The sequence below is a fragment of the Actinia tenebrosa genome, unplaced genomic scaffold, assembly GCF_029948245.1.
Source record: "Actinia tenebrosa isolate PJP-AT-01 unplaced genomic scaffold, QUT_ActTen_1.0 PGA_scaffold1__47_contigs__length_23844297, whole genome shotgun sequence".
NCBI lineage: Eukaryota > Metazoa > Cnidaria > Anthozoa > Actiniaria > Actiniidae > Actinia > Actinia tenebrosa.
This window is the reverse complement of record NW_028292578.1, coordinates 4,366,577-4,385,296: the sequence shown is the minus strand read 5'-3', so window position 1 is coordinate 4,385,296 and position 18,720 is coordinate 4,366,577. Positions and strand designations below refer to the sequence as shown.

Genomic DNA, 18,720 nt, shown 5'->3' with positions numbered 1-18,720 from the left:
GAGGCTGCCTGCTGCTATAGCAATTCCTATCGCGCCGATGACGTAGCCGGGATTCCAAAAGGATTCCTCTTCCTCCACCTTTTCTTCTTTCTTTGCTTTGTTCTTCCTGTTCATCTCCGCGAGCTTCTTTCCGGCAGCAACTCTGCCTGGAGATTTAGCCTTGGTGATTCGTTGCTCCTCTACTTGAGGGGTTTCCTCCGCCTTCGATTCACTCATTTATATCTAAGGACTTGAAGGAATTGATAAGTAACTTAAGACGACTTGACTAAGTACTTAAGGATGACTTAACTAGGTACTTGAGGCGGCCTGGGTAATTCCCGCGAATGACTTGACTAAGTACTTGATAAGTCACTTGCAGGTGCCTCAGCAAGTGCTGCCTGGAAGACCTTTTCGACTTCTCTGTCCTTCTTGAAGTCCTTCCAAGATGTTCCTAAGGAACCTAGTACCTCCTTCAAGTCGACGTGCTGAGCTACGTGAAGTGCCGCAGAGGCGACTGCCATTAACTTACCGCACTTCAAGGACAACCACCCGCAGGTTATCTTAAGTTCTTGGGCGATGACATAGTCATCTCTTATGTCCTTCTGTAGTTGCTCCACGTCGTCTATGGGCAGCGCAAGTCCAAGTAATTTAGTTGCAAGTCGGATAGCGGAGTCTGCGACGGCGTCCGTGGTCTTACTTGCAAGGGCAGCCTCATACCTCTTATGGAACTTCTTGACTTCCTCTTCCGACAGCTTATTAACCTGCTCATGGGTAAGTTCCCTGCCTATCATTTCTTTACACTTCCCCGAAGACACAAGGATGTTAAGTTGTTCCTTGAGGTTACTTTCATCTAACTGTGTGGGGACTTCATCTAAGAGCTGCTCAATGTCCATATACATTAGGAATCAAAGATTCCAACCGCGTACGGAAACCTCAAAGAGAAGATCATCTTGGAATGTTGGTGCGTTTTTAAATGCCGCATGTATTCGTGTAACTGTTCCTTGGATATCTCACCGCCGTAGTCGCTTAAGATGGTTTCCAGGTCAGACTTACTTGGAGTATAAAATACGACCAGGGAGCCTATGTTTTCCCTGAAGGGTTTAGAGACACTGGTAAGCTGCTGCGAGAGCAACCAAACGCTGATATTGTCGTGTCTACCGCTGAAGGCGAGCTTCACTAATTCGGAGGTGCGCTTTTTTACGTCGTCCCCACAGGCAATGTCATCCAGTATGAGTAAAGTCTGTGTATCTTTAGGGAATTGCTTGTGCCAGAACTTAAGATGGCTGGATAACTCGTTAGGGTCTAAAATATCTACGAAGAAGTCGTCATCTTTCACTCCTATGCCTTCCCAGGTGCGGTTATTCACGTAGGTGGGACAAAGCAGCACTATGTAGTCAAAGCGGTATCTAAAGGATCCTAATAGCTGCTCCACGACGAATTGGGTCTTTCCACAGCCGGTGGGTCCTACTATCAGAGCGTTACAAGGCATGTGATCTGGGTTCATATATAGATGGAACCAGTGGAAGCAGTAAGAAGGATTACCGCCGACGCAAAGGATAAAAAAGACACCATAGAAATGCAAAGGGAGGAGATAGACCGGTTAAAAGAGCGCGTGCAGGAATTGTACGATGAAATGTGCGGTCTGAAGCGTGCAGAACGGTTTGGTGCGCTTTTGACAATGGTAGGCTGGGCTAAGGAGTCCATCAAGGATTTCATACGATACCCTCCATAGATATATGGACTGTATTACGTGTGAACTACCTGCCGACTGCATAATCCCTCCCAAAACACCGATACCCAAACCGTGTAAAAAATACACCTGCCTTCATTGTAATAAGGTATTCCCCGAAGGATCCTTTGTTGGGCATTGGTGTCCCGCAGATCCTAAAGCACAGCGAACTTTAGCTGACACCTACAAAGAGGATCTGCAAGGTGGTTTCAAATAAGGTCTTCTTATTTATTGTTAATTTGTTAAAGTAAGATAAGAGGTTTCAAAAGAGTCTTAATAATTATTGTTAATTTGTTAAGACCTTCTCGCAGGCATTTAACAAAACAACAAGAAATAATAGACCCTATCTTAAGACTCCTTGCAGACATTTAACAAAATAACAATAAAAAATAAGGTATGTATAATGGAGTGCATGCAATGTAATAAATCTTTCAGCAGTAAGCAGCGACTGCAATACCATCTTTCCAAAAAGGTTTGTCAAAAGACCGTAAGCACCCTTTGCGGTGACTGCGGTCGAGAGCTGTCCACCCTCCAAGCCTTACAATATCACCGCGACAACAGGGTCTGTCTTAAGAACTGCTGCCGCCGCTGTGATGAGCCCTTCTTTGAAGAGAACTGGCATAAGTACCGCTGCCGCCGTTACCACCTCGAAGGTATTGCCTGCGAAACCCACGGTGACATAGCCGAACGCTGTTGCCCCCTTGAAACCTCCCGGGTGCTGACAAAGCGTAAGAAGGAAATTGACCAAACCTTTGTAGGCTTTGACGATGTTGAGGGCGTTAAATGGGAGGACAGGGAACACTGGGAGGCTATTTGCGATCGCTGCGGCTGTCAACGGAGTGGACAACATATTTGGTGCTGTCTATACGACGGACCACGTCCTTTAGACCATTACCTGGCGGTACGAAAGGCTTGGAAAAATGATAAAGATATATGATACCTCAAATCGCAGCGTTCATAGGTGGTGCCTTAATTACCGTATCCGTTTACCACATGACAGAAAAAATGAGGTCCGCCGTAGCAGACCAATGTTTAATCACTTCTAATCACAAAGAGGATTAGCATCTACCTTCCTTTCAACGTCGAACTTCCATCGACCGCTGACCTTACCATAGCTGCGTATGTGCGTGAATTCCTCACCTTGAAGGACGTACCTCACGCAGTCCGGTGCCCATAGCGTGCACTCTTTACCGTCGCATTCCAAGACCAGTCTTAAACGGCTGATGTCTTCGAAAACGACGTAATTTTTTATTTTGTATGTACGACCTTGAACTAATTCACGCCAGTGTGTCTGTTCAACTATCATTATATCTATGAAATATTCTTTGGTGAGTCCTTAACGCCTCCTGCGTCTTAAAAGCCTTAACACACCAAGGACAAGGTACACGAATGCCTTCCGCGTAATAGTCGATCTCCCTGCATATAAGGTCGTAATCATTGCACACCATGGTTAGGTAACCATTTGCCTCGTATTGTGTGAGTAACGCCTCTTGTTTTGAGGATAATACGCCGTTACCCTTAGGCGTCTTCAACTCCAGGCATAACCCATTATACTTTTTATGTGCATTGAGAACTAAGATGTCGGGTTGCCCCGCCTGGTAACCTTTCTGCCAACATACTATTCTTTTGCTAGCCGAGTCCTGTAGTTCTCCAAGACCTGGTGCGAGCAGTAGGATAGGGTGGAATCGACGTATGTAGTTTACGACCTTCTTATGCAGGTCAAATTCATTTTCTATTTTGAATACCAACTTGTTAGGACTGTCAAAGCGCCGCTCTATTTCATACTTACCTGTTTTCCTGAGGGTAGGGAGAACGTCACCTAACACCCATTTTCTGAACTCCTTAGCTACGGACTTTTCAGACCCGAATATTAACTCATAAAGACCCATTTCAGTGATGTAAACGGAATGTGGTTGCGCATTAAGGGTGTCAGTCAGATTTACACCCTTTATAGACCTCAAAGTTACCTTGTTTTCCTCTGAGACGTGATCAGACGCCGCTTTTCTGGAATTTACGTAACCCAAGGCATCAGCCACGGACTTTGCTTTGAAATAAAGTTTATCGCCTTGCACTATGCATTGCAGTTTGGTGTTGTTGTTTTCGAATACGCGAAGCATTATATACGTAAGGGATATTTTTATCCTTTCTTGGATGAGGGAGCGCAGCGCGCGAATCAATACGCAACGCTCTTTAGCTGATTCATTTCTACGCTCAGTTGCGCGTCAGACACGACGAAGATGTATGCGTTGATCTTGTCTGAGTCGCCTGCGCTAGCGTTTAAGTCACGCTTGATTTCCAGGGTAATGCCGTCCTGGGTATTTACCAGACGCAATCCCTGCCCATGTAAATCCTCGTCGTTGGTGGTTCGCATGTCAATCCACAGTGCATACTTATCGGTAAAGAACTCACCGGGTGCAACTTGATCCCCAAACTTTCTTTTTATTTCCCTGTAGATGTCTGAGGGCTTCATTCCCTGCGAATACACCTTATTTGGAACTCCATTGATGCTAATCCCGACGTTGGTGATGCCGGGGTTATGAAAGGCTTCAGAGTCGCGCTTACCGGCTTCATAAGGCTTAATAAATACCAACATCAGCCCCGTAAGACTACGACGTGGTAAATTAATGCTCTGAGTAATTACCGCGTCTGTCTTATCCAGGAAACTAAAGGTTTTGTGCATTACCGCGTGGTCGTACAAGAAAGCCTTTCCAGCGCTGTATTCCATGCCAGCGCTACGTGCTAGATCTTCGGAGTGTATGGTTTCATACTGCAATTCCAGGTTGGTAATGGCGTATGGATGAATACTTCCCGACAACGCAGTGCTTAACCCGCCAATGATGTTAGTCATGTTGGCTAAGGTCACTTCAAACTGCAACTCACTCAACTGTCTAGGATAATAAACCCCGTGGCTGGTAATAGCCTCAAAGTCCAATGGTATTACGTATTTAGTACCATAGGCTGTCTTGATGGCCTTTGCATCTGCCACGTCAGTTGCGTCGCCAGAATCGGTAGGTTGTGTCTTGGTGGGAGTCCTAACCTTACGTAATATTACGCTACCGATACCCTGCTCTATTTTTTGTGTCCTTTCGAATGCAGTCAGCCACAGATCTTTGTAGGTGGTGTACAGGTCATAGTTGTTTAAGTCTAAGAGGGATTCCCCGGCGAACTTTACTCGCATCTTTGAAACGATGTTGCGACCAAGGTTGTTAACGATAATCCTTTCATCTGCGGTGGTAGGTTGCACCGCCAAATCAAACCTTAGCGCCAGGGTGCCAGGAACCAACACTAGGTTATCTGTTAGGCGGGGTACGCCTACGTACAGCGTTTCTCCTGGCTTTGCGCTAGAAGGTGTGAATGTGACTCGGTGAAAGGTGCGTTCTGCTTTCAGTCCGCCAACCTGCTTAGGTAATACGTTGGGGTTTAACTTTGAGCTTATCATATATAATGGAAGTAGAAGGTGATTTTGATCCCCTTACCGAAGAAGGTCAAGTCGACATTAACGACGAAGAATACGAGTCTTTGCTTCCCGATGACAACGTAGACTCCCGAGGTCTCTTTGATAAGCTAAGACGCAAATATGGTAGCAGGGCCCGCAATGCTCTACACTCTTTAAAGGGTAAGTGGCAATCAAGGAACCCAGGGAGATCTATTCCGGAGTACTTGGAATTGCAAAACTTGGATTCCACGGACCTAAGAACCGAAATGCTAAGGGGGCTTTTAGACGACGTAAGGGAGAAATTTCCAAATGTGGACTTGACCCGCCTTAATTTCCAAACCGGAGATAAGGGGCAAATTCAAATCCAGTATCAAGGAAGGGATAAGTGGTATAATCTCTACCAAAGGAGAGACTCCGACAGGCTCACCAGTAATCTCCCAAAAGAAATCAAAGACGCATTAGGAAAACCTAATCTAGTGGAAAGACTAAGAGAAAACAGCGAAAACGCCGGCAAAGCCTTCGAAAAGTTTGCAACCATAATGCAGCAGCAACAAAAAGGCGTTGAAGCGATAAGGGAAGTCGAAAGACTAAAGGAAACAATGGAGGAAAGGGAGGCAGAATACATGAGACAAAATCAACTACCCCTCGATACTCAAAAAAGAGAACTCGACGACAAGGATCAACGCATATTAGAACTTAGAGAACAAAGAAACATTTCTCTTCGCGAAAAAGACGGCGCTCAAAGGGCCTTCCGGCTTGCCCTGCAAGACCTGGATACTAGTAATGAGGAAGCTAAGAACTTACGAATCACCATAACCGGCTCTTTGGAGGAACGGCGGCAGTTGGTTGCCGAAATCAACACTAAAGAGGAGCAAATCCGGCAAAGAGATCAGGCCATCGAAGACCTGGAGGGGCAAATAGAGCGGCAGCAAGAAGTAATCGAGGACCAAACTCGTACCGAGGAAGAAAGGGAAGCAGCTCAAAGGGAAGTGGAGGCCCTCGAAATACGCCTTGCGGAATTGCGGGCTCAAAAGGAAAACCTGGAAAAAGAGCTGGGGCTTACCACCAAGGAAAAGGTAAAAAGAGCCCTTTTGAAGTATGGCGTTCCGCTGGCATTCGCGGTCGCTATTTCAAGCGTAGTAGGAGTTATCCTATCCGCGCTTAAGGCTACAGGCGCGGGCGTAAAGAAATTAGGCAATGGACTAACGGACTTGGGAAAAAAGATGGCAGCCGGTCTTCCTGGGCTGCTGGGTTCGGTTGTTTCCTTGGCACTTAGGGCTGGCGGAGAACTGTTGAAGTTCGTGGGGAATAACATTTGGATCTTGGTTGTCGCTATTGGGGTGGTACTCCTGAAGAAGCTAGGTCGATGAAGGGACCTTGGATTTCCTGTCCTTAGAATTGCTGCGCTCTTTCCGCGTCCTTGATTGAGGATGATGAAAGATAGTATTTGCGCCGCCCTGATAATTTGGGGCTAGCGGCAGCACGCTCATAGTGGAAATGGGTTTATGACTCCAAACCGCATCGATAATATTGCTACCCACGCCAATGCTGTTTATCCTTGCGCTGCCCGGCGTCGACCCATCGTTGCTACCGTCATCAGGAAATATTTGTAACTTAGCATATTTACAATTAATTACCATATGAAACGTGACCGGCGTCAGATCTTCTCCGCTAAATTCGTTTGGCTCCATCGAAAAGTGGGCCGCTCTTCTGCTGTTCGGGGAAGTTCGATAGGGGGGCAAAGGCTCGTCATTCTCATCGACAAGCCTAAACCCCACATTCGCGCTCACTCCCGTGTTAATGCTAATGGTGCAAATGACTAACGCAGGACCTCCAACTTCAACCCACATTCCCATATCAAACCACTCATGCCTTGCGTACTCCTTTACGTCTAAGTAGTGAACGTAATGCGTTTCACTTAAATGCGGATTCATATAATTTAAGAATCACAGATTCTCACAGGCTTAACACTGTAAGAGTGCTGATGGTCGCGTGATTATAAGGTCGATCTCTTTGATCTTCTATGCTATTTATGCACGCCGACGCCGTGTCATCTACGCGTATTTGCAACTTTACCTTCCCATGGCAATCAGCAACCATGTGAAAAGTCCAAACCGAGAGATTTTCGGTGCTGGTGTCGGGCGGCTCTACCGAGAAATGTGTAGGCTCTCTGTTGTTTGTCTTCGCGCGCATGGGCTGTAATACTCCATTGTCGTCGCAGAAACGAAATCCTACGTTTGCATCACTCGCCGTACCAATGCAAATACTGCATATTATCAACTTCTTTCCTGAGTAGTTCAAATTCACGGACATGCCCGTGACATCAACCCAAGATGCTTGGGTGTATTTTTTCTCGCCTGTGTAAGTCGTATAAACACAATCTACTCCAGCTACGTAGGGGTTGTTCATCGCCATATATAATAACTCAGACCAACGCCCGCGGCGGCTAAGCCGGCTTTTAGTAAGTTATGGTCATATTCCTCAGGTATCGCAGGTAGGACCTTCTTCTTTACGTTCTTTGGTGCGGGCTTTTCTACGTGCTCCTTCTTTGGCTTCTCCACGAAATGGGGAATGTTCCTAAGAGTGTCAGAGTTCACGTCATTCACCCCAAACTTCATATCCTTAGTAGCTCGTTGAAGTTTGTTGTTGTATCCTACTACAGAACCAGTATTTATAGATAAATTACTAGGCATTAACCAACAACCCGGGGCTACTGCGTAGTCCAGTCGGGCCTTAGAATTTTGTATAGCTAGTTGGTAACGCTGTACGCCCTTGCTAATGTCGCCCTCCAAAATCGAACTTTCGAATAGAATCAAAGCTTCGGCTCGCGTTTCTTCTGCGGCGCCCGTATTTCCCACTATGCTGGATCGGGTGTTTACCTGAGCTCCAAGGATGGAATACACGTAAGCTTCTATGCTGCGGTTCAAACGGGCAAGGCCGGCTTTGGTTAGTCCTTTACCTTCTGGGGGTATGAAATTAAAGTATTGCTTCGTTTGCTCGTCGTTGGTAATCTTAATAATCAGTGGATTGGCCCCTGCATACTTACCGCCCTCATCTTTGAACAGAGGTCCGTCTCTGACTTCCTTAGTGGTTTTGGTATTTGGTTCAAAGAAGGTGCTACTGTCGTGAGTTTCTTTGTGATATCCCGTGTCCCATCGCAACTGCAGCGCATGAACTTCCTTATCACTTAGCACATGCCCACCAATCCCCCAATAAGCCCAAATATGTCCCAAACCATTGTTAGCACCGGTAGTGCATCTAAAATCCTTCCCTACAACACCGAACTCCTTACAAAGCCTGTTATAGGCTGGAACGTCGTATTTGTTATCTCTAGGATAAAACGCAGCATCTCCCGGCAATGCAGTAACGCTCATCTCATGTAGTATTCTCCTAACCGTGAAGTGAAAATGAAACATAAATATTGAATTCTTCATCAAGTTTGCGCTTACCCCACAGCCGCTAGTGGCACACCAAACCGCAAAGTTCAGCTGCTGCGGCCAATAACGCATGTTAGGACCACTTAACCATTCATGAGATTCCTTAGCGGTGGTATGATTAATGGGCACGTTTTTGAAGATATCTCGCACCTTTAACGGAAAGGAATGCTTGTTAGAGATCCGCATGTTCAGCGTTAGGTCCAAGCTTGGGTGTTTATCAAATGAAACTGCGGGTATCGGATAAGTACTGGTACCCAGCAATAATTCCTTTGACCAACCTTGCACGGGCTTATGTTCAACATATGTTGGCTTAGGCTTATGTTCAACATAACCAGAATTCTTCAGTTGATCGTCTATCTGATTAACCAGCGTAGGTTTCAAATCCTCATTACTGTACATTCTGGAGCCGTTATAGTAAATACCATCGGGTCTTCTTTCGAACTTACTAGCATCCGCATGTGGAAACATCTTCCTGAAGGCCCTCCAGTTCCAGTAATCCCGGTTGTCGTGATGTGGCTGCTCCTGTATATCATTCCCAAAAGCGTCGTACAGTAGTATATATAATGGATGTCATACCATCAGCACCTCCACTCTATCCTGATTTACCTACAAAACCCAATGAATTGAATGCCGAGAACTTCCGCTTGAATAAGGCAAATCTAATCCTCGCTTACTTAGAGGGTCAAACGAAGCACTATGAGGAGGTCAGGAAAAAGTATGCTAGAGCCCGAAGCATATTACATAAAATCGCGATAACTTCCGGCTCCATGTCCGTGGCGTTAACAGGCTCTGGCGTTGCTACTTCGCTTACTGGACCGGGAATAATTGTTGGAGTTCCTTTGGCTAGCGTCGGCGCCGTCTGCGGCATCGTTTCCGCTGTTACAACAGGCATTATGAAACAGTTGTCAAGCAAGATATCCAAGCTTGACACGACAATAGCTCTGTCAAGGGCTAAAGTAAATACTATCACTGACCTTGTCTCAAAGGCTTTGCGTGACAGAAAGATAGACGACGTAGAATTCTCGCTTATTCTGGCCGAAGAGGAAAAGTACGAGAAATTAAAGTCGGATATAAGGAATAAAAAAACAATCGTAAGAGATCTTTCCGAGGAATCTCGCAAAAAGATCTATCAAGAAGCGAAAGAAGAGCTTCAAAGAAAGCTTGCTCAGTAAACATCTGCTTTGAAAAGAACGTGACGGGATTCTATTTACATATTGAACGACAGTCTAGAAAATATGCGTAATCAAGTAGTTTCACATCTTTTTATTTCGTCAAGTCCTATTATTACATGTTATGTTCTCACAAATACTCCTTATTGCTAAGGGTTCAAGCCTTTATCGAGTCATAATATCAGCCATCATGAGACCTTCTAGACCTTGTAAGTCTTGCTCGCATTTCTTGACTACTGCCTCCAGCATCCTTGCCTTCGCCATCCAACGTTCTATCTTGGACTTTGCGTCCCTAAGTTGCTTACAGGCCTTGTCTCTTTCATCCGACTTCTTTACCCACATCCTCCTAACATCTTGCTTTGGAATGGTGTCTTTCATCTTAAGATTCATCAAGAAATCATCTAGGCTTTCCCTTTTTCTTGCTGGTGGTACTTGAACTCCGGAGCCTTGTGAAATAACGGTTAAATCATATTCGTCAAAATCGAGTAGTTCTTCATCGGGCTGATTCATTAGTATGTCAATCGGTTCGAACTTCTCATATTTATATCTGAAGCTATCATTGACGTCAGCACATTCCTGAGCGCCGTAACAACGAAGCCTCCAAAAAGTAAATTTCAAATCTACTTTCAAACTCGCTGGTTGTTAAGGCGAAGGGGTATGATTGGAATGTTGTCTATTGTCTTACACGTGAACAACTCATTATTCTTTCTCGGTACGCCACTTCCGCCACGTGAAAGTTAAAACCCCGCCTCGCAGCTGTCATATTATTACGTCAGTCGCCTTGGAATCCATCCTAACAGGGGGTGGTTGGGGTCAATTTTGTAAAATATTTCGTAGATTACGTCAGGGTAATAAGGGATATCCTTATCCAGCCGACAAAACATCCACTCGGCTCTGCTCATATCAGAAACCTCAGGAATAGAGTTACCGGTAATTTCAGACAAAAGATAGGGAATAGCTTTGTAATATTTCCCTAGCTTTAATTTTTTCAGCGTTTTCCGTAGGCTTTGTGGCGTTGGCTCTTCTAAGTGGTTTATAATTCTTTCCATTACTTCGTCGTCTAAATATACCGGCCGATGACCTTGAATGTGACTCATCCAGTCTCTGAAGTATTTTATTCTTTTGTATGGGGTCTTCTTACGGCCTCCATTAGCGTAATACTGCTCTCTGGTGGCATTTGGTACGGCATTACGAATATTCTTACCACACTCGTAACACTGTGCTGACGTGTCGTCTTCTATTTGCATTTTCTTACCACAACAAATATACTTATTTGGCTTAGTAGGTACAAACTTGGGTTTCAAGCACTTTACACAGAAATCATAAGCAAACTCTTTACAATCTTCGCACTCCATATATAGACTAACATATTTTACATAGACGCGGGATGCGGGTAATCGCGGTACGAATCGAGGGGGGTACTTTAGACGGGTAATCCTCCGGTGGTCGTTGCGCTGGAACCCCCATCCCCTATACTACTTTGGCCGCAAAGCATCCTGATTGTTCGAAATGCACTATAACGGTCCGTGTAACACTCCACAAAGAGCTTTTCAATTTAGTTGGCGTGAATTGGACATATGAAATTTGCCTGACTTTTGAATTTTCATTTTTTATGATCATGTCAAAATTCCAATATTATCTCATCAATGTCAATTTTCAATTTTCGAATTCAAAAATCAAAAAACGAACTCTGAAAACGAACTTTGGAAAAATATCCTGTAGACAGGGGGAGGTGAAGATTAGGCGGACTGAGGGTAGGTGGGTCCACTTCCGCTTTCATCATCGTACAAATTGGTCGAAAATTCTTCCATGGTTTTCTCTCAAGGTTTACATGTTGTTATAACACCCTCCTTGGTGGGTCCGTGTAACACTGCACAAAGAGCTTTTCAATTTAGTTGGCGTGAATTGGACATATGAAATTTGGCTGATTTTTGAACTTTTCATTTTTTACGATCATGTCAAAATTCGAAAATTATCTCATCAATGTCAATTTTCAATTTTCGAATTCAAAAATGAAAAATCAAAATATATATTTGAAATGACTTTTCGATATTTTGATTTTGTCCTCTGAAAACGAACTTTGGAAAAATATCCTGTAGACAGGGGGGGGTGAAGATTAGGCGGACTGAGGGTAGGTGGGTCCACTAACAACAACAACAATAATAAAAAACATAGAGGGAGGGGAGGCACCAAGAACCCACCTACTGACCGCACTGTTACGGCACGAGGTTTCTAGTTCGTAATCGTATCATCCCGGCTTCCACTTTGTAAAAAAAGGCGCGAGATTGAAGCATTGTTACTTGTGTTGATTTGAATGAACGACATGGCGTCAAACAGAAGTGTTTTAGATCCTTATGAACACGAAATCAAACATCTTATAGAAGATTTTGGATATACGCTTCGTGAAGTTGGAGTGTTTTTAACCGAGAATTATGGATTACAACGAGGATGTTCTGAAAGGAATCTACAAGTCTTCTGTTCTTTGAGAGACATTCATCGGCACGACTACGGTAGGAAAAATCAAAAATCACCAATCAGATAACAGTAAAGCTAGACGGAGATGAACTGATAACAGCATTAGCCAATGAGGTTATCGCGTTCTCACGCTCCATACTTGTCTTCCAAAGTGGCCTAGGTAGTGTAGTCGAAGCCGGGATGATACGATTACGAACTAGAAACCTCGTGCCGTAAAAGTCCGGTCAGTAGGTGGGTTCTTGGTGCCTCCCCTCCCTCTATGTTTTTTATTATTGTTGTTGTTGTTAGTGGACCCACCTACCCTCAGTCCGCCTAATCTTAACCCCCCCTGTCTACAGGATATTTTTCCAAAGTTCGTTTTCAGAGTACGAAATCAAAATATCGAAAAGTCATTTCAAAAATATATATTTTGATTTTTCATTTTTGAATTCGAAAATTGAAAATTGACATTGATGAGATAATTTTCGAATTTTGACATGATCGTAAAAAATGAAAAGTTCAAAAATCAGCCAAATTTCATATGTCCAATTCACGCCAACTAAATTGAAAAGCTCTTTGTGGAGTGTTATTTACACGGACCAGTTCCCGCTGTGATTTCTTTTGTTTGAAGAAATTTTGACCAAAAAGTGCAGTTTTTACCCTGTTCGACGGCGCTTTTGATATTTTGTTCAGTTTGCAAAGTTTTGATGGACGCGTGATGACAGGTTTTGTCGGATTAAAGACACCAAATTCTATCAAACTTTGCCTAGTGCGACCCGCGAGATTCCCGCGGGTTGTGTTTTCCAGTCTTCCCCGTCCCAGCTGTCATGTATGATTACCCATCTGACAGGTTTCTAACGATCGACGTGTTTCTGGCGGGCAACGAGCATTATTTGAAAATCAACTCAAAAAGACAGTAGGATTACCACCACGTTCAAGATCACTATAATGCTTCTCCATCCCTTCGCCATCCACCCAGTTTTCCACAGTTTCGAACATTTTTCAAGAAGTTTTTACTGGACTCGAACATCCCGGAAAGATCGCGTTCTCGAACTCGTCCCGAACTCGAACGAAGATTCTTTTGATCTAAAATTCATTAGATCCTATTGACTTCTTATTGGTGTCGATTCTCTCGTCAAACGACTTTCATAATTAAAGGTAAGTCCAAAAGCTAGATTGCATAGATTAGATATTATGATTCAATCTGGGCTTTTGTGGCTTTTCGCGGTCACTCGCTAATTCCAGATACACTATGGCAGTATATTGGACTTATTTCTTCCTTCAAAACTAATTTATTTTATCGATATTTACTAAAAATGAGCCTTAAACATGTGATTTAGTGCTGTTATGAAAGTTTAAGGTTTTCTTTTGGAAGTTTTTATGTAATTTCGTAGTGAAAATCCAGAGTTTTACTATGTACTCATGAGTGAAAATATATACTGTAATGGGGTATCAAGTTTCAACAGTCTAAATTTGTTTTTGTTTTGAACAAAAACAAATTATTTCCCGATCTTGTACGAAATCAAAAAAGAGAAAGTTCAACTTACAAGTTTTCCCTTTGGCTGTAGATGAATTACGATCGATTGTATTTTTTGGACTGTCTTCCACACAAAGACGTCGTTTCCAAATGTCATAGTTAGTAGTTTACAATATGAAGAACAATGCCATTCTTGTTGAAAAGACTCTCAAAGTGTTTACAAAATTGAAGCTGACAAACCAGGGTGGAATTATTAACTATTTCAGTTTTTTCTTGTTTTCTAGACTTCCCAACATTAAATTTAAACAAGTATTAATTTTGATCAAACATCATTGTGTTGCCTCTACCTGGCCACATGTAACAATCATATCCTTATAAATAATTAAAAGAAAAATAAATATTCTTATTTTGTTCTACTACAATGTTCGTAAATTTTCTGTTCCCCTGCGGCATAACATTTATAACATGGGATAACAATGCAGTTTAGTGAAGCTGTTTCTATGACAATTTGTTTTTTTATTTTTTGAATCAGAAATGTATCAGTATAACTAGCTACTTTAATATAATAATGTCCAAGGGTGTTTCCTTTTTCAGTCAATAACTTAGACCAAAAGAGCTCTATCTTTATAGGGGAGGGGATCATGTGCAGGTGATGACTGCCAATTTTCAAAATTTGGGGTTTTCTCTGCTTGAAGCTTAAAGTAAATATTCTATTAATCAATTGCAACAAATTGCTTCAATATTAGTTTATACAGAATTTTTTTGAATTTTTATGCTTTTAAACTTAACTTTTCTAAAACAATTTCTTTGTTAAATTTGGTAAATGTAATATGGTAATTCTAGTCTTATATATATATATACTGATTATGTTTTAAATTTATTTTCAGTATTTAAGAGTAAAGAGAAGATTATTATGGATGAAAATAATTTGAGTTCTGAATCAATCTGCAGTGATGACACAGAGTACTTACTAGGACAAAATGTTTCCATTAGAGAGATAGATGAGTTTGACTTAAAACCAAGCACCAAGTTTGAAAAAGCTGAAAAGATTTCTTCTTTAATGTATAATGAAAATAGACAATCTCCTAGGATAAGAAATGAGAACAGAAAAGGGCAGTATTTGATCGATTCATTTGATCAAAGAAAGGAAGAAAAGGGAAGAGCTCCAGCTAGTGAAAAGCTTCAGGAGTCGGATCTACATGGTTACCAGGAAAGAGGAAAGGCAAAATACTCAGCAAAACCTAATGGGAAAGAACCCTGCAAACAAAAATATCCTTCAACTCAAAAATTTATTTCTGATTCAAACTATCTTGGTATAGAAAAGAAAGGTAGTAATTTGGGGAAGCCATCTCAAGGAAGGACAAAAGTACAGTCTATTGCACAACAGGGAAAACCAAAACCATGTGTAGAAGAAGGAAAAAGAATCATTGGAGATGTAAAACAAAGGGAAGAACACAAAGATAAATCTAAAGATAGAATTTTTTATGATGATAAAAGAGTTGATTTGACTAGAGGAGGCCCTACACTTGTCATATCAGAAGCACAACTAGAGCAGAGGAAAGGCTGGAGACATAAAAATTCTCCTGTTAACTTTGACAAATCATGGAACAGAGAAGTATATGAAGAAGAGGAACACTTTGATTCCCCAGAGCAAGCAGATGTTGGAAGCATTGCCTCTGAAGCAACTGAAGATTTGTTAAGGCAAGATGATGAACTGGATGGCTCTATTATTGAAAAACTGAAAGAATTGAACCTTGCTGTCAGCTTTGATGCTGATACTCAAGGTAACTTTCTCTCTCTTTTTTTTTTTTTGCAATAAATTAATCTAAGTTGATCGATTGTTGACTGGAGAACCAGGGGAAAAAATGATAAAAGAGGCAAGAAAGTATCAACAAACACCGGCTTTAAATTTACTTACCTAGCTATGACAGGGAAGGTCTGGGAATTGTGCATTGGTAAGAAGAAGTACAATCCACTGGAGGCCATGTAAGACATGAAGTGGAAATAAAAAAGGATTGAATAAGAAAAGAAGGGAAAGAAAAAGGAATATAGGAGTGTAATACGGTATGTGTACATGCATGTAGTGTCAATAATCAATGATTGATTTTTATTTTTATTTTTTATTATTCAGAACTAGATGATGACAAAGTAAAAGAAGGAGCACAGCTCTTATCAAAGCTGTTTGGGGGCAGTGTAGATAACTATTACAGCTCTTCAAGGTATTTTATAGTATAGAAATCACTAGAGGTAAAATGTCCTTTGGAATGCATATCTCAAGGCGGTAGATTTATGTACCAATGTGATGAGATGTTTGTGTACCACGTTCTGGAATGCAGGGAACTATTGGTGTGAGTGACCATAATGCTTGTGGCACTCATAGAAAGAAACACTGCTCTTGTCAGATGAACTTGGTGGATCTTGGTAATCTTGGAAATTATCCCAAGTTTGCATTATCCCAAGCTTATATTCGTTATAATTTCTGCTCATCCGGTTTCAAGTCCATTTTCTCCATATTCCCGTGGTAGACATAAATCTAATCACATGGTACATAAATCTTTTGCTGCAAGATGTAAATCATCCAACAGGCATTTTACTACTCTCAGACTAGTGATTTCCATAGTAAAATGATTGTTATCATGGTTTCATTACATTTCATTACGTCCCGCTTATTGGTCAAAAGTAGTGCTGTTTTAAGGGGTCACAGTGCAGAATGACTTTATTGTATCTTGTGATCTGATCATCAAAGTTAATTATTAAATTATTAATTGGTTCTTTATTTTTTTCAGTCTGCATTCAGGATCTGCAAGTGGTCAAGAAAGTGAGAATTATTTTTAAGGCCTGTAATATTTTGCAATTTCCTCAGCTACTTGTCCTGCAATGCCATTGCAATACAAGTTGCTGGAGAATTGCATAGTGTAACAGAGGTTTTCTTACAATTGTTGTTGTTGCATGTAGCTTTGCATGAAGTAAAACTTAGTTCTACTTTTTGCAATGGAGTACAGCAACTGGCCACGCCATTACACCGTTTATCACGCCTCCAGCAACTATTCTCACAATTTTAAGGCATATTTCTCAAGAGTGCATGCATGCACACATTTTCAAGTCATTCAAGATAGCAGTACAGTCTACAGAACTAAAAGTGACTATTCAAATGATTTTTAGTGAAATAGAAGGTGGAGATGAAGATGACCAAAATTGCTTATAATTAAGGGAGATAAAAAGGTTATTGGTGTTGGAAAATTGTCTGGTTCTTCTTCAGATACCAATACCATTGTATTGTATTGTATGTTTACCATGTTTGCTGCTACCTTGATTCTTGTGCCAATTATTATTATGAGTTACAAATTGTTGACAGTTGCTGACTGAGATGGTGAGCATTACACATAACCCTCACCAAGGCTGGCAACCAGCAATGCTACATTTTTAAGCATTGCGAGTTTCACATCAAATTTCACAGTGTAACAGGGCCTTAATTTAGAGAATATGTAAATATTATTTCACAGAAAATAGACCTTTCCCGAATTCGCTTGACTACTTGATGAATAGGAGAATCAAGTCCAGTCTTGAATGCAAACCATTGTTTCGTGGTCATCCATGCGAATTTGGGAAAGGTGTATTGCACAATACAGCAGTACTTTAGTGCAAGTTGTACAGTATGGGGTACTTGCTATTTGATCAAACCCTACCCCATCCCCTTTGCATCTGCTCTTATCCGTGATAAGTATACCTATGCAAAGTAGTACAACTAACCTGAATGGTCTATTGAACCCACCAGAATAGTGCACCTATGATACTTGCTTACTTTTAAAAGACCAAATTCATTGTGTTTTACCATCACAGACCACGTGTCATTCCCTTGAGAATGCGTTTTTTTAGTTGTCTTCTCGTGCTCAACCGTTAAACGAAAATATTAGTTAGAAGTTATACTCTTGGGAATGACATGTGGTCAGTAAGGGAAAGCATTGCACCATTATGAATTAGGTCTACACCTCTCTTATAAAATGTTTTGTGTATGTTTAATATTACATCATTTTCAATACTTTTTTTTCAATGTATGAATAACATTTAAATCTTTTTAAAAATATATCTTTATTTAAGCTTCAAGAGGCGAAAGCCAAATAGATGAAAAAAGAAACATCAGCAATGCTAGTAGTAAAGGAAGTGCTACTTCGTCTATGAACACTGGTAGCTTACAACAGACACCAGAAGAGATGAAGAAAAACCTCCCACGAAAAACGAAAGTCTCCTTTGCTACAGACGAAAGTACTTCGTTCGATAATTCCCCACATGTGATCAAGCGACGATCACCCATGAAAGCACACGAAGAGAATTACAGTCCAACATTAAAGCAAGAAGCGAGGTATGACGACAAGAGTGCTAGTTATGATGGGTTCGTAAGAGAGACTAGTGCTTTGAGAGCAGCAATGGATTATGATGATGACGATGATGATGGCGATGTTACCGATGAGAGATATAAACAGCAATCACCTTGCAGGTCTTCGGATTTTTACAGAGAAAATGAACCAAATCTGTTCAGTGGATGTCAAAGAGTGCAGCAGAAACAGCGCCTAGCTGATGTACATAAAAGAGAAGGTAAAGCAGTTTGCTATACGCCGAGCAATGTAATTCTTGTATTGAGAGGTTATTTGAAATTACGTGACCCAGACAACTAGATAAACTAGTTTGAGACTTCTGGGCTTTTGGTTCCCGTCAATTAAATTTCCAACAGACTGAGTTAGTATTTTTTGATTGACGAACACGGATACGGACGGGTTATGGAAAATTTTGTGTTTGTGTTTCAGACCAACCCGGTGGACCAGCTTATTCAACAGAAAAAGCTCCAAACGGGTAAGCAGTACTGTATCTTGAATTGCCGGGAGATGTCAAATTAATTCGAGTGAAAAGGAAAGGAAAGATAAACAAAGATAATATTCAATGGGCAATAAAAAGACGTGGAAAGAGAGTAAATGATAGGAGGGAAGGCAATAAAAGGGAACTAGAAAAAAATAAGACAACAAACTACGGCGTTTATTTAATTA

At 41.6% G+C, this 18,720-nt stretch overlaps 1 protein-coding gene across 2 annotated transcripts in view; it reads left to right on the top strand.

Moving 5' to 3' along the window:
• The first annotated feature begins 13,060 nt into the window (after nt 1-13,060).
• LOC116303340 (uncharacterized) overlaps nt 13,061-18,720 on the top strand; it is a 30,382-nt gene continuing 24,722 nt past the window's right edge. For both annotated transcript variants that reach the window (XM_089033021.1, XM_089033020.1), the window contains exons 1-6: nt 13,061-13,362; nt 14,569-15,465; nt 15,813-15,900; nt 16,468-16,499; nt 17,780-18,274; nt 18,484-18,529. In XM_089033021.1, coding sequence (XP_088889147.1) covers nt 14,595-15,465; nt 15,813-15,900; nt 16,468-16,499; nt 17,780-18,274; nt 18,484-18,529 — 1,532 coding nt within the window. In that variant the 5' untranslated portion in view covers nt 13,061-13,362; nt 14,569-14,594. The remainder of the gene's footprint in view (nt 13,363-14,568; nt 15,466-15,812; nt 15,901-16,467; nt 16,500-17,779; nt 18,275-18,483; nt 18,530-18,720) is intronic.